Source organism: Amphibalanus amphitrite, unplaced genomic scaffold, assembly GCF_019059575.1.
Source record: "Amphibalanus amphitrite isolate SeventyFive unplaced genomic scaffold, NRLGWU_Aamphi_draft 000660F_arrow, whole genome shotgun sequence".
NCBI lineage: Eukaryota > Metazoa > Arthropoda > Thecostraca > Balanomorpha > Balanidae > Amphibalanus > Amphibalanus amphitrite.
The window spans coordinates 364133-385226 of NW_024882154.1; the positions used below are offsets into that span (position 1 = coordinate 364133).

The 21094-nt window shown below is 47.2% G+C and overlaps 3 protein-coding genes across 4 annotated transcripts in view; all 3 read right to left on the reverse strand.

Annotated features, from left to right (window-relative positions):
* The window catches only part of LOC122364182 (sex determination protein fruitless-like), a 106854-nt gene extending 99532 nt beyond the window's left edge, over window positions 1-7322 (reverse strand). Inside the window, exons 1-3 of one of the 2 annotated variants that reach the window (XM_043334319.1) lie at window positions 7207-7322; window positions 6663-6718; window positions 6172-6303 (exon numbers count right to left, since the gene is read on the reverse strand). The gene's annotated coding sequence lies outside the window, so the exon portion shown is untranslated. The remainder of the gene's footprint in view (window positions 1-6171; window positions 6304-6662; window positions 6719-7206) is intronic. The other variant, XM_043334320.1, reaches the window with a different exon arrangement.
* A 288-nt stretch (window positions 7323-7610) lies between these two features.
* On the reverse strand, window positions 7611-11863 carry LOC122364175. The gene is made up of 3 exons (XM_043334316.1): window positions 11550-11863; window positions 10656-10815; window positions 7611-8027 (listed from the first exon to the last, which is right to left on the reverse strand). Exons 1-3 carry the CDS (start codon window positions 11742-11744, stop codon window positions 7846-7848), a joined length of 537 nt encoding a protein of 178 aa, XP_043190251.1. The 5' UTR covers window positions 11745-11863; the 3' UTR covers window positions 7611-7845.
* A 5806-nt stretch (window positions 11864-17669) lies between these two features.
* LOC122364171 lies at window positions 17670-20963 on the reverse strand (the record flags this gene model as incomplete). Its single annotated transcript, XM_043334312.1, has 5 exons — window positions 17670-18611; window positions 19450-19546; window positions 20071-20205; window positions 20364-20456; window positions 20899-20963. Coding segments are annotated over 5 exons (723 nt in total), but the record flags the coding sequence as incomplete, so codon positions are not given.
* Between the last annotated feature and the right edge of the window lie 131 nt (window positions 20964-21094).

The following is a 21094-nucleotide window of genomic DNA, read 5'->3' on the forward strand; positions in this document are numbered from 1 at the left end:
CTGGTCCGCTCGGCGCTCGGCCTTGGGCCTGGCCTACTTCGCGAGTGCATCCGGTGAACTCGGAACTGTGAGTTTTCGTGTCTGGTCCCGCCTCGGCCATGATTTTGTGCCTGAGTCGAGACTGTCGGTAACTTGTGCCGCCCAGAACTATGGTGAAGCAGTGCAGTCTGGTGTCTCAGTGTGCAGCCTCTGCCGCTGTTTGTTGGAGCGGCTTGTCGGTGAGCTCCGCTGGCTCGACGAGAGGTGAGCGGCCGTTCCGTTAGCCATGCGCTGGCTCAACGAGTTTAACTGTTGAAGTGAGTGGCCAGCTGGCCCTCTTCAGTCTTCGGTGTTAGCGGGCAGTGACTGGCTTGATCTGTTGCCGCCCACCTGCTGTCGCAAGATTTCTTTCAAGATTTCAAGTTCTTCGGTCGTCGCCGCTGTCAGTCGTGGCGGCCCGTGGCGACTGAAGTCACCGTTTCAAGTTGGTTGTCGCCGCCGTCAATCGTGGCGAACTTTGTGATTGCGATGATCGCCTCCGAGTGCGTCCGCCGTCGCCGTCGCTCGTGGCGACCGCTGTCGCAGCCGTCTTCTTCGTTGTCTTCAAGTTGCAGCCGCCGCTCCTCGGCCGCCGGCTTCGGCCGAGAGCTGCTGTGACGTCAGCAGTCACGTGACGCTGCTCGTCGCTCGGCCGGCTGTGCGTCAGCTGACCGCCGCGGCCGCCGGCTCCTGCGGCTCCTGACGGCCTGGCGGGCCGATGGATGGGCCGACGGCGAGGATCTCCATCGACAGACGACGTCGACGACAATAAGATAAGTGTATCGATTGCTTGTGTGATGGGTGTATCGTGCAGTGTATGTTTTTGTGGGTGTGTAGAATGATAGGTACTGGCTAAATTGGTAAAATGAATCTCGGGGAGCAGAGTGGATCTGGGGACGTGCGCCGCGGGGCGATCAGTGGGTTTTCGTTTCAGGCGCCAAAGTTCGCCGGGGAGAGTGGCTCAGCCTGTGACAGATTTTTGGCGGATCTGGACACTTTCTACACTTTTCACAACTTGGATGATGAGTTCAAGCTGCGCTTCCTGCCGCTGTGCTTGACCGGGTTCGCACGGGATGCTTTTGAGGCCCTCCCACGGGAGGAGAGGGACACGTTCAGCCGGGCTGCTAGTGCTCTCCGCCACTTGTTCATCAAACCGTGCGCGCTGGATGCTCATAGCCAGCTTCAGCAGTTAAAGTTTGACCCGTCGACCTCTCTTGACGCGTTTGTCATCCGACTGCGTGCTCTAGTGGCTGAAGCGTTCCCGGGGAGTGTGTGCGATCAGGTGCTCTTCCACTCTTTCCTCACGGCTCTGCCGAGAGAGTATAAGCAGCAGATAATTTCGACCGGTATCGAAACCTTCCCAAAAGCCGTAGAAAAAGTGGGCAATATCATTCGTAGTGAGCGCGTCTCAGTTCAGGATCGGGTCCCGGTGCGCCAGGTTAGCCAAGCTAGTGGGAATGAGATGCTGGAAAAAGTACTTCAGCGGCTGGAGCAGCTGGAGATTCAGGTCGCGCGGGCGGCTCAGCCCGCCGCTCGGGAGCGGGGACCGGGCCCGGGGCGAGCGGGGACGGCACGCGCACGGGACGGTCGGTCGGACGCGGGCCGGCCGGGCGGGGGCCGCCAGGGGTGCGGCCGGCGCGCATGTTTTGCCTGCGGCAGTGAGCAGCATCTGCGTGCGGCGTGTCCCCATCGGCGCGCACGGTGCTATACGTGCGGCCGAGACGGGCACATTTCCCGTGTCTGTGACCGGGGAAACGACGCCGGGGTCACGGTAAGTTGCAGCGCCAACCAGTGCCCCCAGTCCCAAAACCCGCCGCAGTGAGGCCGGAGAGGGCCAAGTGCGCTCCCGATGCTGCAGGTGAGGCGCTGAAGGTTGATGATGTGGGCTGTCAGACGGAGAGCTGCCAGCACATTTCTGCGTTCAATTGGCCCCTCAGTTTCATTCAGAGTGAGCAGGGTAAGGATGAGGTGCTGGCCGAGCTGGCACGGTTACTTGCGACCGGCTCGTGCCCCTCTCGCCACAGCGTCTCGAGCGCTGTGAGGCCGTGGCTGAGACACTGGTCCCGGCTACGCCTCCTCGACGGCGTGATTTTCAAGGTGTACCGAAGCCGTCCGCAGGCCCCTGAGGCGCTGCAGGTGGTGATTCCGTCTGAGCTTGTGGCAGGTGTGCTCACTTCTCTGCATGCAGGCCCGTGTGGAGGACACTTCGGTCATGAGAAGTTGTTTAAGCAGGCTCAGAGACGATTCTTTTGGCTGGGGATGTGTTCAGATGTGGAGAAGTTCTGCCAGCAGTGCGACCGCTGTGCAGGCCGGAGTTCTCCCAACCCGCCACCCCGAGCGTCTATGGGCGAGTTGTACGCAACTGAGCCCTGGGAGGTGGTGTCCATTGACTTTTTGACCGATCTTCCCACTACAGAGCGCGGCAACAGACACCTGCTGGTGGTCTGTGATCACTTCACCCGCTGGGTGGAGGTGTTCCCGCTTCCTGACATGCTGGCTGTGACGGTCGCGGAGACTCTGGCGTCACAAGTGTTTTCCCGCTTTGGGTGCCCCAAGCGTATTCACTCTGACTGTGCCGCTAATTTCAGAAGCCAGGTGATGTCGGAGCTGTGCCGAATCATGGGCATACAGAAAACGAGCACCACTGCTTTTCATCCACAGGGAAACAGCCGCTGCGAGCGGGTCAATCGGACCATCCTAGGGATGCTGGCGAAGTACCTGACGGATAATCACAGCGAGTGGGACCGTCACCTGCCGCTGCTGATGCTCGGTTACCGTGCCCAGATTCACAGGTCGTTGGGGTACAGTCCCTTCTACCAGCCGAACCTGCCCATTGACGCTGAGATTGACTCCCCTACCACAGCCCGTGCTCGGTCCGCCGCGGAGTATGTAGACGAACTGTGTAGCGGTCTCCGTAGCGCGTACCGAGAGGCCCTCAGCGTGTCTGATAGGAGGCACACTCAAAACAAGCGTTTGTATGAGCGGAAAATGAATGAGTTTCATTACAGTGTGGGTGATCGGGCCATGCTGTTTCGTGGTGTTGCCAAGCGTGGTGAATATCACAAGTTCATGAGGCCCTGGAAACCCGTGGTAATTGTCGCCAAGCGAGGGGATCTTAACTATCGTGTCAGACTGGAGGACGGGAAAATGTTGTGTGTGCACCACAATAGGTTAAAGCCATGTACCGTGCCCTCTGGTAACACGACAGAGCCAGATCCAGCCGCCAGAGGCGCGGCAGACCGGGTAAGTGGCCGCTCAGACTCTGCTGAGCAGGCCGGTCAGTCGGCGAGTGCGACACGGGCTGAGACCGCTGGGTCACCACCTGTCGCGGGGACGAGTCTCTGTGCTGTCCCAGGGAGCGCAACTGAAGTGCCGATGCGTTCTGCAGCTGAGCCTCGAGCCGAGGCTGCCGTTTCACAGGGTGCAGAGCAGTCGGTTGGTCTCCGTGTGACCTTCCGGCCGATACCGCTGCCTCGCAGTGCGGTACCCCCGGTGGCTCCGAGACGCTCTACGCGTGAGCGTCGGCCCCCTGACCGATATGTAGCCGTAATGTAAGACACCTGATCGCAACACTGCCCAGCCGCAGCTGCCTTTAGCGCGCTTTATCCTGTGCTTTGACTGGCCAGCAGAGCCTAGATGGACGCGATCTGAACGCGTCGAGCGACTAGCGCGTGGCGTAAGTGGCGGAAAGTACGGCAGTGGGTCTCATCTTATCCTTACCGGCTGATGTGTGTCCTGTCTCGTGGCCCGATGACCCGAGCTGACCTTTTATGTCGCTTGTATATATCGCGTTGTTGGCGTCACTCGTTGTGACGCATTTTTATTCTGGTTCCCAGGGGACGCACGCTGGAGCCGGCGCGCCTCATGCGGCTGGCGCCTCTTTGTAAGCGGGGAGGAGTGTAGGAGGGTTCCTTCTCCTGTGCCGCCGCCTATTGCTCGGGCGGCTATATGTTGGCAATGAATGAACTGCCGCCAATGAATGGACTGCCGCTCCGAGACCGACTGAGTCAGAGTCGGAAGTGGAACTCTGCCGCTGCGAGCGCCCGCGGCTACAGCTCACGCGCCTTGGGCTATTTGCCGTGCTCTGCGGCGACGGCTGTGGCAGTGATGGCGGCTGCTGATTGGCTGGCGCTGCGACGCCAGGGCAGCCGCCGATTGGGTTTTCTCCTGGAACCTTCTCGGACGAAAGGTCGTCTGAAGGTCATTGTGATTGACGGGGGGATTCGGTCTGGAGCGGGGGGCTAGGGTTGGATTGGGAACTTGGACTTGAACTGAGCTTTGACTTTGGTTTCGAACTTGCCAATATACTTTGACTATGCTTTTCACGGCCATGTCTACAGTACCATCCACAGGACCCACTCACACTGGAACAGAACAGAACACTAGTTATCCTCTAGCATGCAATGCTTTTGATCACGATGGCAAAAATGCGTACTCGTTGTTGTTATAACATACATAAGCCGAACGTGATTTCGGATCGACTTATCTGCAAGGACTTTTGTGTAGAGTCCCATGATGAACACTTCTTTTTAGATAAGAATGCTCTTGCTATGTATGGGAGGAAATAAAGAGGTGAGGAAAATCGACTGCCTTCCATTAATGGAAATGGCCAAGTGATGTGATGAGTTGGGGTGACAACCAATATTGTATTGTATTTGATTGACAAAGGCAGACAACTCCACAATGCACACGTCATACGCAATCAGATCACCGACAATAACAGCCTCTCAGAACCCCATCAGAAGTGCGCCTTTCCTGCTCTCTTAAAACTGTCCGGGTCGAGATCAGGCATGTGCATGGATCTGAAAAAATAGATCTGGGATCTGATCCCACGGATCCTGATCTCGGATCCGACGGGATCATAGATCCAGCTCTCTAATTTATCGAGAGATCCGTAGGGATCACAGATCCGAGTCTCATTTTTTGCTTGAGATCCAGTGAGATCATGAGTCCTCACTTATTTTTTGCCAACACAGAAATGCCCACAAACACTTGTTGCAACTCACAAACGTTCTGTTTTAGTGATTGTATGTGCTCTTACGTCATAATCCATAGTTTTGTGGCACTTATTGACAAAGAAACTCTTTAAAATATGGTTTCAAATGTTGTGCATAGTGGGATCCACTCAGATCATAGATCCATGTTCTTGGTTTATCGTTAGATCGTAAGAGATCATAGATCCAAGATGAATATTTCACACCGGATCCGATGGGATCATAGATCCATCGCTCCGATCCATGCACATGTCTGGTCGAGATCTAATATTCGATTTAGAGGGCGACTGAATAACATACTCGTAGGCCAAAGGCAACCAGCGGATAGGCTTACGAGACAAATAGTAAGAATAACCTCATTCCCATCGGCACTTGTAAAGAAGACCACTGAATGTGGGGATGCCAACGCAACGCAGCTGGAAGCTATACAAAAATAAGAGTAAAGGAGTGAGTTATTATTCAATGCTTAACATCTTTAGTCTAAAACTATTTATGGGCAACACACTCTAGCAACATTTCCTGCAAGTCACAATGAGGGTCAGAGATTGTAGCTCAAAAGGGTGTTAGACACCCATAGAAAGAAAAAGAAAATCCACGGGGTCTGACGCAACAGAAGCTCTATATAAAAGTACTTAATCCCATGCTAAGGAATCCCATCACTCACACATACATAATGAAACCCATGAAAAATATACGAGTGGCTAGATCATCAAATAACAAACGGTTGGCCGTGAGTTAGCCCGGGCCCTGGCAACACGCGGAAGCTCAGATCGTTAATAACATATCCATCTTCCACACAACACCCACATGAAACACTTAACTGGCTAGCTGTCGGCTTCCAGGAGCCTGGCAGCTTCCGGTGTGTGGGTGGACCAATATGGTCGACCGTTACTTAACCGCAACGAGAAAATTACCGGCAACATGAGCAGTGAGCATCGTAAATATGCATAACAAACGAAGCACTGTACGAAGTGTACAAGGAAATCCTTTCGTATAACATAATTAACTGCTTATTTATCATAACAAATGAGTATCAATGAATTTATTTCTACGTAGTATCAACAACTTGCGGGGCAATTAATTTTACAATGACTGCTATTTTATAAATGGATTGGCGTACACACGTTAGACATTCGAGGAAACATTGTTAAAACCTTACTGGACGTCCCTGAAGTGCTCGTAGATGGCATTTGTTAGGGATCGCCAGTCGGATCGCTCCAGAGGTATCTGGTTCTCCAGCTTTTCCCGTATGAAACCGGGAAGGATGGTCCTGTCCAGCTCAGCAGGTGCTCTGGGGATTAAAAAGAATGGCACTGTTGACACTGCCGCATGGGGTGTGAATGTTTACTGTATGCCTGGCTTGTTCAAATACACTAGCCGGAGGGGCGTGGTTTAAACGAAGCTTAGGTACACTGGTCACTGGTGTAAGCAAAGTGACCAGTCAAAAATGTTCACCAGTTTGCACTCAGCCAACATTTTGGGAAGGTCTTGTTCGGATGTCGGCTAATAGTTTCGGTTTAGAAAATTATTTGTATCGTTAACCCTAATTGTAAGCATTTATTGTGAACTACATCAAACATTTGCCCAATGCCCATATCGAGCACTAAGCAAGCAACACAGCATTGAAGTACTTGGCACGCGATTCCTTACCCAGAGTAGGGCACACGTCGTGGTCTTCCCCTGTGACTTAGCCTCCAACCTCGCCCCTGAGGAGGAAAAGGAGCTCATCCGAACGAAGTCCGAAAAAAACATAATTACCTGATGATAAATCACTTCCCATCAAGATTATGAACAAAAACATGATAAAATGACGAAGCAACGATGCAAAAAACAATTTTCATTTAGAACTGAAAGAACTGTCAACGGTAAAAATGATGTGTTTCTGAGCCTCGTTTCGCTCTATGCACCTAAGATGCATTTAATTGCTATTCATTTTCATTTCATCCACCACTGCTACATAAGTAAACACCGGCCAGAAAAATACATGAAAATGGAAGAAGAGGTGCTGAGAGGTTGTAGAGGCAAATGTCTAGCACGGGTCACTTTATGGTCATTGAAATGTTCTGACATGTACCGAGAGATACGAAGCTAAAAGGAGCATCCATATGCATTATGCATGCTGACTCGACACAACATTATACGATAAAATATTGCAAAATGAAGTGCGTACCTATATAAAAGAGCAAACACTTACAGGTGGACGGTTGGTCGCATCTCGACGGGCAGTCCAGACCTCTCCAGCTCGGCCTGGAAACATAGCGTGTTCTTCAGCACGTACCCAATGAAACGAAAACCAGGGACTCACCATTAATTAAGAATATAAGTGCATGAGTGTCAAACAACACAAACGTTTCAGCACAAACAACACAGACATTTGATTACAACTGATATTTCTTTATGCTGTAAGCTAGGACAAGAATGAAAAACGAAACGAAAAACGAAAGACAGCGAAAATGATGCACGGTAACGTTGAAATCGGTACGTACTGGATTAATCTTAGTCCATTCAGAGCCTGAGTCGATGGTATCCGAGCTCCGCTGCTACTGCACGTGCTTTTGGTTCTACGCCGCTGTGTAGACTCGGTCGAAACACGGTATATAAGCTCAGAAAACGTGTATTTCGGCAAATCAAAGACGGGGTCAAGATATTATAATCCAAAAGACAGAGTCAAGGAAACACACAACAAAAACGCCCTGTCTCCCTTCCCCACGACGGTAAACACGCGTCGGTAAAAAACGTTCACTTCCAAAGTCTCAACACGTCCCAATGAAACACGTCTCAAACTCTCAGAGCGCTAGCTTTCTGCTTTTCCTCCAACAGCGTCGTTTTTCGTTCATTCTGGCGTCTCTCCAGTGGCGTCATCCTCGTCAGCGGCAGAGGCCTGCTCCACGTGTCCAATCTTCTTCTTGCGGGACGGCAGTTCTCCACTGGTGCGATCCCGGGACCCAGAGAGCCACTTGGACATCCTGCGGCTAACATCCGCCCTTGAGGCACCCCAGGCAGTGTGAAGGACGTCTGAAAACACAGAGCAATAAGTATGATGTTTAATTATATGACCCAAGCTATGTTCAACACGTATCGTGTTTGTTTGGGTTTTAGGGGTTGTTAAGTGTTAACAGTGGGGCCGTTATGGGCCTGTTTATAAGATAGCCAAAAATAAAAAATAAAACGCTGTTGCCGGTACAACAACTTCAGTGCGCTGGAGACAAATCAAATTTCATAAAAGAGGTTAAAGGGACTATCCCACCTTTAACATGGGGTTTGAGTTGAGATAGCCAAGTTTGCGGCGAGGTTCAGAAACCACTATCTATCTAGGCTGCAACCCCCGCGGCCTCTTGGTGTTGAAGAAATTCGTTCCCTTCATTTGAAAATGGGCCTTGTACAAGGCCCTATCTTCAACATGGAGCGACCGTTAGTGTGACGTCACCTCGTTTAGTCATTCTGATTTAAATGGGTTTGTTCGTTGAAAAAGCGCTTAAAACTTGGTCTGAACTTTGTTGTGGTGCCTACAGAGTAAAAAGAATCAGCTTTATGACAGTAATGTGGCCTGGGGAAGGAGGTAATTTTGGGCTGTGACGTCACATATTTGAAAGTTTGTGTTTGGAATATGGGAAGCCTAAGATGTTTAATGAAAAATAAATGCCAGAACCGTGTTCCTGGTCATCCAATCTATAAAGTCGGGCACAATTTAACTGGTTTTAACAACATTTTAGAAGGTGGGATAGTCCCTTTAAGTACTTCGACGTATGCACATTACCCTGTCAATGGCCCTTAAATAGTCTCGTATGAGATGAGTAGACTAGCCATTCTTTCTTACTCGTTTAACCCGCGCACCGACGGGGGGGGCGGATATCCGCCCCCCCCCCCCCTGAGGTTTTTCGCGAATAGCGGGAAAACCGCGGCGCGTAGCGCCGCGAAATTTGGTATGACTATTCCCTTATCAATTTTACACATGGTGTGCAAGTTTGAACCTCCTACCTTTCAAGGTCAGGTCACCAGGTCACTTTGCATGACCCAACCTCAAGTCACTTTTTTGCAACTTTGTCACCGTGCCAGAGCTACAGTAGATGTCGGAGGCCTTTGAAAGTCGCAGGATGTTATTAGGTCATTAGTAGCTACAATTTGTATATCTCGGAATTTTGATATCGGTGACCTAAGGTCAGGTCAATTTCGCGACCTCCCCATTATAAGTCAATGGGGGAAAAATCAACTCCCTGTTTTTACCACTAAAACGGGTCGGAATGGCCCCATATACCATACATGACTTCATATACGATCAACCTTCACTACCTTGAGGTCTGTTTTGCTGTTGGGCAGCTGTGAGGTCATGTGACGTCATCAAAGGTCACCAAAGGTTTTTGGCCAATAACTCCGTACAGGAACAAGATACAGACGCGTGGATGGTCTCATTGTGTTCAGCTCGTCAAGACGCATCGAATGATATACATGATGACCTCGAGGTCACGTGACCTGAGGTCAACCTTTGACCTTGACCTTTCGAGGTCAACATATATATCATTCGATGCGGATTGACGAGAGGATCACGATGATGCCCGTAGTTTGTTCCTATCTTGACTAATTCGAAAGTTATTCGAGAAAAACTCTCTCCATATTTAGCGCCGCCATTTTGACTTTTTCGACCCCTGTGACGTCATCTTTGACCTGACCTGAAAATGACCTTTGTAAAAATTGTAGATCTTGACCGTGCGTATCCGATGCCGTTTACCGCTTGTCGCTATCTTGCTTCGTTCTCGAGATCTCAGGGGGGGGCGGTCATCCGCCCCCCCCCCCCCCCGTCGGTACTAAGTTGGCGCAGACCCCCGTCGGTGCGCGGGTTAATAAAAATAACATTTGGGTACAACTTGTTCGTCAACAAATTATTTGCATTAGCTAACTAAAAAAATATAATACACAAGAACTAGTTTGTTTTTACAAAACCCGTTTGGCTCCAAGTCCGTTTTTCGACTTAGCACGCGTTTTAGTCAGCGAAAAGGGCAAAAACTGAAAGCAAGAAAATCGAGCGTGTCTTTATTTTAAAATGTGAAATATTCCCGATAGGCAGTGCGTTTTAGAACTAGATATTAGAACGGTGATGATGTCATGCTGTCGAACTTTCGTCGCAATGTAATGTAGGAACTATCATGGACAGAACCGCTCATTTGATTCTTATCTTGGTAACAGTGAAAAACAATGTTTTCCTAAAATTCGGTGACACTTTGTGTCATCGTAGGGACATTGGGTGCCAGCTGCCACAAGTGATGTCTCATGTCATCTCAGTAATCTCATTTTGGCAGACACATTTTCCACGTATTTACCGAGCACAATTTGAAGTTGAATATATCAGCCTTGATATTAGCGGTAAGAAATTCTTGTCCAGATACTAAAGTTGCCAAAACTCACGCGAGACCTTTGATAATGAACTTGGTCCAAACCGATTTTGAAAAAAACGAAGTATATACTTTGCTTGTTTTTCAAAAGGCCTTTGGCTCCAAGTATGTTTTCCGAACAAACACGTGTTTAACCTGCGAAAACGCTGCCAAAACTCACGTGACAACTTCGACAATGAACTTGGAGGATGGAGCCAAAGACCTTTTGAAGAAAAAAAACTTAAGTCAACCGCATGTAGCGCAACCACAGACTAACCTGAAATCACATCGAAAACGTGCGTGTTGCCCACACCCATTTTTTGATTTTTTCCTTTCAGGGATAGGTGTTTTGAGAGCTCTGGGCCGAAAACCATCGACATTATCCGAATAACACTGTGTCTGAAGTCCACAGAACACCAGCGTGTGAGCTCTTCCTTCTGTAAACAAGACAGACCGTCAAAACCTAGACTACGGAGTGAAGGCTTCCCCACACTGGACCTCGCGTGCGGGCTGCGAGTCCGCAGTTTCACGGATTTCTTCAAAGCTAAAGAATACACTATAGGCTTAGTGACCCAGACTGCCATCTAGCGAGAGAGTCTGCGAACTTCTGAGTTGCAAGTCATCTCGCGCCGCATTTCAAACGTTGACTTTGAGTCAACTTTCGCTTGTCCTCGCTGGTCCTTGCTGCGTGCGATTTTTGATGTGTTCTGTTGATGTCGACTGTTGGTTCGGTGTGCCGTTATTGAGATAATAAGTAGTTTTCTGAAGGCGTATCGGCTTCACAGCATTCATGAAGTGAGTGTAAGAGACTGGTGTTCTCACTCCATGAATGAGTATGCCTGCAAACCCGCAGACTCGCAACCCGCATGCGAGGTCCAGTGCGGGGCAGCCTTAAATCTGCAGACGAAATTCGATGCTCCAAAAATAGAAAATCACCATTTATCTGTCAATTCTCGCCTGCAAAAGTCATCTCAACTTATTTCTCGGTTCGATAAAGAAAAGCCGTTACTACATACACAAATGTGATCAAATCACACATTCATCTTTTATCTTCAAATCAAAAGCTTACAAATGCACGATTTCAGATCTCATAAAGGAAACATCACCTCACTTAAGCTTCCAGCCATGACATGCCCATAAACACTCAAGTATGCCCTCAATCAATACGCACCATGGCATCTTGAGCCTCAGTGCTACGACCAAGGAGTTCATCCAGCTGCTGGAAGTCTTCTGTCGTTTTCAGACGCCGGAAACCGAGCTGTGCCGACGATCCAGAACGAGAGTCTCCCTGTTGAGCCAGCTGCTCCCAGATATCTTGCTGAATCCTCTCTATGAAATCCACCTTGGCCAAAATCATGGCCAGCATCTCCTCCAGTTTGTGATATTCTGTCGATCAAATGAAACTGCTTTGATAAGAATTCGCATTTTAAAACACGTTCGCCAAAGTGCACGTAGTGATTGGAGTATCGCGTTTATCGCAAATCGACCATTTGAGTATCCGAATGAAATAAATGAACACGCAAGAAACAAAAGATGAACAAAATCGGTTGGTGTTCGTTCAGCGAAACACAGGTCCCACTGGAAGTGGGACCTGTGCTTCCATGTGTAACCCTAATATTTCCCGCATTCTCCACAAAATTCAGAAACTCAAACGCATCTGCTTATTAAAGGGACTATCCCACCTTCAAAAAAGTCCCGCTTAGGATTCGGAAATGTTACTCATGATATTGTGACGAATTCTGCAAGTTTTTACGCGTTTTCATCGTATACTTTTTTAGATATTGCGACTTTTATATTTCATCGTGACGTCATTTAGATCGGATCTGTGACGTAATGAAGGATTTACTTCATGTCAGTGGGGGGGGGGGGGAATTTGGCAGCAAATATAGGTATTTGCTCTCAAATATGACTCGGCTCATACAATAACAAAAGTGTCTCTGATTGGCTTATTCGTAAATCAAGTGATACTTCACTTGAACAGGCGTTCAAAAGGCAAATGACGTCATCAGTTTACCGTTAATGGTTAAGAGATTGGGCCTTGCGCAGGGCTCATTTTCAAATGAAGGGAACGAATTTCTTCAACACGAGGCCGCGGGGGTTGCAACCAAGATAGATAGTGGTTTCTGGACCTCGCCGCAAACTTGGCTATCTCAACTCAAACCTAATGTAAAAGTGGGATAGTCCCTTTAATGACCAGCCAATTACACATAGCGGAGAGCGGAGAGGGCACCGGGGCACCGTACCGGTACCCCCTTTGATTTTGGCATTTTAACATTAGTCCTATGGGCGTTGCGTGGAAAGAATGGGACCAAGTCTGCAGTGCCCCCCCCCCCCCCTAATTGAGGGTGTTCCGCCGCTACTGCAATTACACATGAAGGCACACAGGTCATCGTAGGCCGGGCGCGGCGGCCGAGCCGATACTGAAACAGGGCGGGCGGTAGTTGACTAAGAACATCGGCTCCTGCAAATTTTGAACAAACATGCAGTTAGATTTTATGTTTCCCTTGTGTAAAGTTAAATCCCACTTCATCTCACAAAATCGGAATCGAACTCGAACAATCTGTTGTTTCATTACCTAAGCTCTTGGACCATGAAAGGCAAACGAGTCTGTGTGTATAGTTATGAACGCGGCTTCGTGCGGGTTACACCAAGTATGTGCGTGTTCGGCGTTCGCGTTGTGTATTTCGTTTCGTAAGTGTGTGTGTGTTTTCTTGTGTAGGTATTTCTTGTGTTATCTTCAACCAGCTCGGACTCGGAGTGTAATCGCCACGCCGATTGTGGATTGCTCTTGATCGTCAATACATACATGCATACATACATACATACATACATACATACATACATACAAGCTTCGCTGCTATATATATAATATATTCCGGTATCACCTCAGGAGACTATTCATTAAACACTTCGGAAACCTTAAAGGGACTATCCCACCTTTAACATGGGGTTTGAGTTGAGATAGCCAAGTTTGCGGCGAGGTTCAGAAACCACTATCTATCTAGGTTGCAACCCCCGCGGCCTCTTGGTGTTGAAGAAATTCGTTCCCTTCATTTGAAAATGGGCCTTGTACAAGGCCCTATCTTCAACATGGAGCGACCGTTAGTGTGACGTCACCTCGTTTAGTCATTCTGATTTAAATGGGTTTGCTCGTTGAAAAATCGCTTAAAACTTGGTCTGAACTTTGTTGTGGTGCCTACAGAGTAAAAAGAATCAGCTTTATGACAGTAATGTGGCCTGGGGAAGGAGGTAATTTTGGACTGTGACGTCACATATTTGAAAGTTTGTGTTTGGAATATGGGAAACCTAAGATGTTTTATGAAAAATAAATGCCAGAACCGTGTTCCTGGTCATCCAATCTATAAAGTCGGGCACAATTTAACTGGTTTTAACAACATTTTAGAAGGTGGGATAGTCCCTTTAATTGGTAAAGAAAATACAAAAAAGTTCACACTGACCGTTTTTTAGGGGACTTACAATAATTTGGCTAGCCCGGCCGGGCCCGGGGGTAATCCCAACCACCGCAGCCCGGGGGGGGGCATTTCCCCCCTGTCAAACTCCGTAAATAAGGGAGCTACGGAAACAAAAGCGATACCAAACGAGAAGTCCTAACGATACGATTCTAAAGCACCTACAATTTTTGACCTCAAGTCAATTTTCAAGGTCAGAGGTCAAGGTCAAGGGCAAAAACCGGCACATGTGTAGTTATCTCAAAGTAAGCGTTCTAGAGGACGGCAGGATGCATAAAACCGGAAAAATTGGGTGTCAAACGAAAGAAGAGAATCTGAGGATTCCGAAAATGTGCTCAAAATAAAAATCAAGGTCAAGGTCATGCTCAAAATTGACCTCAAACTTTGCACTTTTTCGTACATCTTGCGTGTTAACTTCCAAGATGTTTTGAAATGTTTTGAGGCTTATGAGGTCCCTATTTGTGGTTCATCTTATGATACAAGGCTGCTCAAAGGTCAAGGTCACAGAAGAGTATCCTTGCTATAGGCTATTTCACTAATTCAAGTTAGCAATAATAAATAAGACAATTTTGCCATCCGGAGGCTCTAAATGAAGGCTTAGAGGAAAATAGATGCCAGATTCGTGATCGGGTACGAATCCATCATAAACGACCTTTCATGTGTCAAGGTCAACCAAAGGTCATTCGAGGTCACATGAGGTCAACATAAAACTTGACCTTTTCCAAACAAAATATATATCATTCGAGGCGGCTTGACAAGGCGAATGCGATGGTACCACTGCCGTAGCTCTAGGACCTTTTTTATCGAAGTTATTTGCGAAAAACTAAAACCACATTTCAGGGTCGTTGACCTGACCTGTGACCTCAAGTCACCAAAACTATTCTTCTATTTTTCTCTAGGTCAAACGCTACACAACCGTGCTCGTAATTTGTCTTTATCTCTAAAACTCTATTTTTAGTAGCTATTTGAAGTTCGCGTCTGTGACGCCGAAGTTTACCATGCAGGGGTCTAGAGAAATCGACGCTGTGACGTCATCAAGGGGGCTTGGTCCAAATTTTTTACTTCAGAAGATGTCAAATTGATGGGAGAAAAGGTACTGAAAGTTTCGCTTTCCTATCCCTAAGCGTTCGGGAGCTATCGTAAATATTCGCCAGGGGGGGGGGCGAAAAACGCCCCCCCCGGGCCCGCGAGGATTAATTAGGAATTTATTTGCTTTAAAAAATCCGATATTGCGGAATCGCCCGTGGCCCCTCATGAGGACGTTTTATACCAGTGTGTGCTGCTACGCCACGTGCTTTTGGTTCTACATCGCTGTGTGGGCTTGGTCGAAACACGATATATAAGCTCAGAAAAGTGTATTTCGGGCGTATCAAGAAGACAATCAAGAGATTTAAATCCAAAAGACCGCGTCACGAGAAGATACAAGATCAAAAGCGCACCCTGTCCCTTCTACCACTACCACAAACACCGTGTCGCTAAAACACGCCCATTTTCAAAAAGTCTCAGCACGTCCCAATGAAACACGTGTAAACATGTCTCAAAATCTCAGAACGGTGGCTTTCCCTCCGCCAGCTTTCTCTTCGTTCAATCTGCCGTCGCTCCCGCGTCGTCTTCACCAGTATCAGCGGCCTGTTCCGTCGGTACCGTCTTCTTCTTGCGGGACGGCAGTACTCCACTAGTGCGATCCCGGGACCCAGAGAGCCACGAGGACATCCTGCGGCTAACATCCGCTCTTGAGGCACCCCAGGCTGTGTGAAGGACGTCTGAAAACACAGAGCAATAGGTACGTTGTCTAAGAAGATGGCCCAGGCCCATGGCCCACACCATGTGTAAAACGTATCGTTTGTTGGGGGAGCGCTAGCAGCGGGGCAGTTGTGTCCATTTATGAAATAGCTGAAAATAAATAACACAGCGGTGCAACAACTATAGCGCGCTAGACATTAGACAAATACATTTCACAAAAAGTTATTTTCGCGTGCATTACCCATATAATCCATTGCCCATAAATTATTAAGACTCGTTTGGTCTGAGAAGACTTCTTAGTTACAACTTCGCTCTACCTCGTCTAAGGATAATAAAATTTCAGTACAACTTACGTCAACAAATACAGGGCACTTGACAATAAGCATGATAACATAAGTCCTCATGATAACAAAAATCCCCGCGCATAACATAATCGATGAAATGTAGCGCAACCACTGACTTACCTGAAATGACATCGAAAATGTGTGTATCGCCCACACCCATCTTTTGATTTTTTCCTGTCAGGGATAGGTGTCTTGCCAGCTCTGGGCCGAAAACGATGGGCATTATCTGAAGCACACTGTGTCTGAAGTTCACAGAACACCAGCGTGTGAGCTCCTCCTTCTGTAAACACGACAGAGCATTAAACCCTGGACTACGGAGTAGGCCTGCGGACGAAATGCGACGCTCCAAAAACCGAAACTATAGTTCAAATGACAGATCAGATCAAATCAAATGAATATTTTTTATAGTCATTTGATCTGTCAACCCACGCTTGCAAATGTCATTTGGACTTATTTCCTGTTTCGATCAAGCAGTGCTCTTATTACAAGCAATGTGACACAATTACACTTGAATCCTCATATTTAAGCCAAAAGGTCAGGAATGCAAGACTCTCAATCAATACGCACCATGGCATCTTTGGCCTTAGTGCTACGAGCGAGGAGTTCATTCAGCTTCTGGAAGTCTTCTGTCGTTTTCAGACGCCGGAAGCCCGGCTGTGCCGACGATCCAGAACGAGAGTCTCCCTGTTGAGCCAGCTGCTCCCAGATATCTTGCTGAATCCTCTCTATGAAATCCAGCTTGGCCAAAATCATGGCCAGCATCTCCTCCAGTTTGTGATATTCTGTCGATCAAATGAAACAGCTTTGATAAGAATTCACATTTTAAAGCACGCTCGCCCAAGTGCACAATGCACATAGTGATTTATGTGTCGGGTTTATGGGAAATGGGTCATTCGTGTATCCGAATGAAATAAATGAGCATGTAAGAAAAAAGAAAAACAATACTGGATGAAGTTGAGCGAGACTGTGCATCAGTAAGACCTGGAGTTGGGGGATGTGCTTGCAAGTGCAAAATTTCAAACAACTCAACTGTGTGTGCAGATCACAGTCTATTCGTTCCCCACCCGTGGAACTGGACTTGCATTGAGCGACATCGGTTCAATCGCATCCTAAATATAAAAGCAGGTCCTTGAAATGAATACGTGCAACAGCATGCCCACTAGGAGACGGGGCAGTGCAGCATAGAGCGAGTGCCTAACCATATGATATATGTACCGGCGTAATCGTCATTGGCTGCCTAGTGATTGCAAACAGAAGGAAATTGGGAAGGTCGCTTTGTTTTTGCTAATTGTCGCTTTACTGTAACAATTGTTCAATTTTAGCAGAGCATCAGTCCATACCGGAGTAAAGAAAATCATTTTCAAGTACCGTTTGTATATGAACAACTCATTTTAACATGAACTTGAACATGAACAATCATAAAAGTCTAGAGTCATGTTCAACTTCTTGCAGTGAACAGGAGGTGAACTTGCCAGGGTACCTAATGTAATACCTAATGTCGTAATAGAACCACCACTCGTGCGTGGTGGTTCTATTAGGTATGTTTGATATGCGCTCCGTTTCGTCACTGATGTTATAAACGGGGGAAGGAACACGGGGAGCACTGACAAGACAGTCCTTTTCGCCGAAATATTATGTCATTCATATTAGTCCTGTTGTCGGTTCTGCTGGAACGGTTCAATTAGTGTCATCAAGAAAAAAACTTGATCACCTAGTTTAGAGAAAGATCACACATCACATAAAGAAGCATTTCTATTAACATAAAACACTAAAAACGTTGAAACATGAAAACATTCAGAAGCAAGTTGTCACAAAAGGATCCCTGACCCCAACGGAAAAGAAAAAAAGACAACAGCTCCTTAAGTCCCTAGCTTCTTGACCAGTCAGCCAAGTTATTGAATGTCAACTACATTCTCCACATTCCCTTCACGGCTTCAAAGCACACCGCTTACACCAAACACAGCGAGAACTAAGAACACCAACTACGCCTAGTCACACACAACTCAGGGCATCACACGCAAACTTTGTGTCGCAATCCAAGTACCGTAAGGTAGGGCTATTTAAGACAGTGGGACTATTTGACAGTAACTAAAATTGTTATAAAATAAAAACCGTTTGAAATGTACGCTTAATTTTTGCTCAGGCGATTTACTGCTCGATTACACACCTTCCTGAGCAAAAATATCGCATGAAAATCAAACGATCTTCATTTTATAGCGATTTTAATTACTGTCTCAAATAGCCCCACTGTCTCAAATAGCCCCACTTTACGGTACTCCTCACTGTCTACGGAGGACACAGGAACAGTCTACTCTCTCGCATTGAAACGTGAACGATCGACCTCTACGAAGCTTCATCGAGGACGTCCACATCATCTGCCGTTGACAGTTCTTCAGAACCATGATCTGAGACTTGGTCTATGTCGGGAATTTGGGGCGCTTTGTTCGTCGTGACATCACTTCCCTTCGCGCCAGTGCTCCCGTCACTCTGTTGCTCCAGTGATGTGATATTGGGGTCGTTCGACGCCTCAGTCGCATTCTCGCCACTGTTTCGCCGCGCAGCAGAGGACCCTGGCGAGCCATCTAGACCAGAAAGGCCATGCCGCCTCTCATTTTTGTTTGTAGATATTCGGCGGCTGTTTTTGAACTTGTTCTTCAGACGACGAGCAACAAGACCCTGGGAAGCAAGAGGTGAAATTTCGTTCAAAATGAACATATACTGAAAATATTTTAAACATTTAACAGAAAAAATCGAAATGAGTGAAAGCGCAGGGGGTAGGAGAGGAAGAGAGAAACAGAGTAGAGAGTTCAGGACAGCACCATGACTTAAGGCCGCCCCACACTGGACCTCGCATGCTGGTTGCGAGTTTGCGGGTTTTGAGTTTGCGGGCATAATACTAATTCACAGAGTGATTAGACCGTTCACGTATGGTAACTTCATGAATGCAGTGAAGCCGGTACACCTTCAGAAAAATACATATAGTCGCAATACCAGCGCAACGAATCAAAATTCGACTCCAACGAAAAACCCGCAAACCTCGCAGAACTCGCAGACCTCGCAGCGAGGAAAATCGAAAGTTGACTCAAAATCAACTTTTGAAATGCGATGCAAGGTCGCTCGCAAGCTAAAAACATGCAGACTCGCTTGTTAGATGGTAGTGTGGGTCACTCAGCTTAGATTGTATTATATGATCTTAAAAAAACCCGAAAACCCGAAAATTCGCAGCCCGCATGCGAGTTCCAGTGTGGGGCGGCCTTTAGGTAAGTTGCTGCATAGCCGATCCCAGATTAATTGTCGATGTTGTGCCAGCAAGGGCGCAAATAAAAGCGACAAAAAAAAATACTTATTTTATATAAAAAGGAAGCTGACAAGACAAATAAAGGCTTGCATAATTACAATATATAATTGGATTGCCTTTTTAGCATTGTAGCAAATAAAGGCATTGGACATAACAAAAACGAGTCAAAGGATAATGCGTTAAATGCCTTGCAAAGGGCAAAGACCTCGTGCTTACCATCGCATCGCGTCTGTTCAAGTGAGAGAACACAAACGGGAACTGGTCGATGATGGACTGAGCCATGCCCAGATACCAGTAGCGAGTTTGGCGAATGCTGCAAAAACGGAAATAGGATGTCAGCGTTGTGCGAAAATCAGGAACGTACAGGTCTCGCGGGTTTTAGCGGTAGGTTTTGCACCTAGAAAATTTAGTGTACTTCAGGCTATATCTTCGTCGTCTTAAGCTTTTAAGTGTTGAAGATGCGAGCGACTTGTTGGGTAACAAGCCGGCCATGATCGTGTAAAATGGCTTCATCGTAGATCGATTAGTTTCTGAGATATAACCGGAAATGTAAAAGTGCAAAACCTACCGCTTAATCTCGCGAGACCTGTACCTATATCTACTCAATCAGTAGACACACACTGTTACGCTGTAGTATACTGTTCCGAAGGAAAGAGATAACTGCCATCGAATACCCATCTCTAAGCAGATAAAGAAGTTCAAGTATTTCAAATGCTCGTATCGTATTCAGGATTCTAGTCAACTTCGACGCACGGTCGTTTTAGACCACAAAACATGGTTGTGATATTAAAAATTGTCTTTGGTGTAACTGACACATATACGAGAATGCATACGTACTAGTGATCGTAGGGCAAATACCGCTGGTAAATACAATGCATCATCTCTCGCCATTCGTGTTTTGACAAGGGCTCTCGTCTGGCCAGCGTTGCGCGGACGTGGGAGGAGAGAATTTGCACATCCAGCTCAGGTGTCCTGAAAACGAACACAAAAGTGAATCGAGGCTCAGTCATGAGGAAGCACATGTTGGCAAGCGAAAAAATCGCTACATGTTTATGTAAACTGCGTCAAATAAGAACCCACACCTATGAACAGTAGACCAAAATGTGGAGGAGCAGCGAGAGTCTGCTTACATGACCTCGTCCTTGGTTAGTGGAGGAAGTGGACGACCCTCTTCCTCCGGCGCCAAATTGAGAAACTCTAGGTTGTTCTTTTCGACGTCTGAGCTGTAGGGCACAACACATGACAGTAGATGAAGTATGAGAATGTGAACAAGCGTCTTACTGACAAAAGACAATGAAGTTTTGTTCGTTTTGCGATGAATCAAGCATCCCTGAAAGGTGTAAAAAAAAAAATACAGCGTCCCGCTCCATTCTATATGTTTAATAAAATATATAAGCCTGACGGCTCAAGCAGAGGCACTGAATACATAATTTGAAAGGGCATAATCACTTCGAAAGCGGTTTTATCAATGAAAATACTCAGTATTGAGAAAATAAATCCATCCGAAAAACCATGAGAGCAGTGTTCTCGAATATATTAGAGGTCTATAAATAGCATGCACCTATGGGAGCTGCGCTTTAAATACCTGCTTTATTATGATTGCCAGACAATAGATGTAGACAAACACAGAAAAACATTGCACACCATAGATAAAGCTTCACTCACCGAAAGTTTTTGAACCGCGCCGGCCACGCAGATCTCCTCGGCGATTCGTCGAAATCGATCACCGCCTGTTAGAGGCAAACATTAATAAACAAAATAGTGGCTGAAAGCCACGAAACGAAACACATTTCATCGCAGGCATAACATTTCCCAGTGATGTGTCTAAGGATCCCTTAAAATACATACCATATCTCTTCCC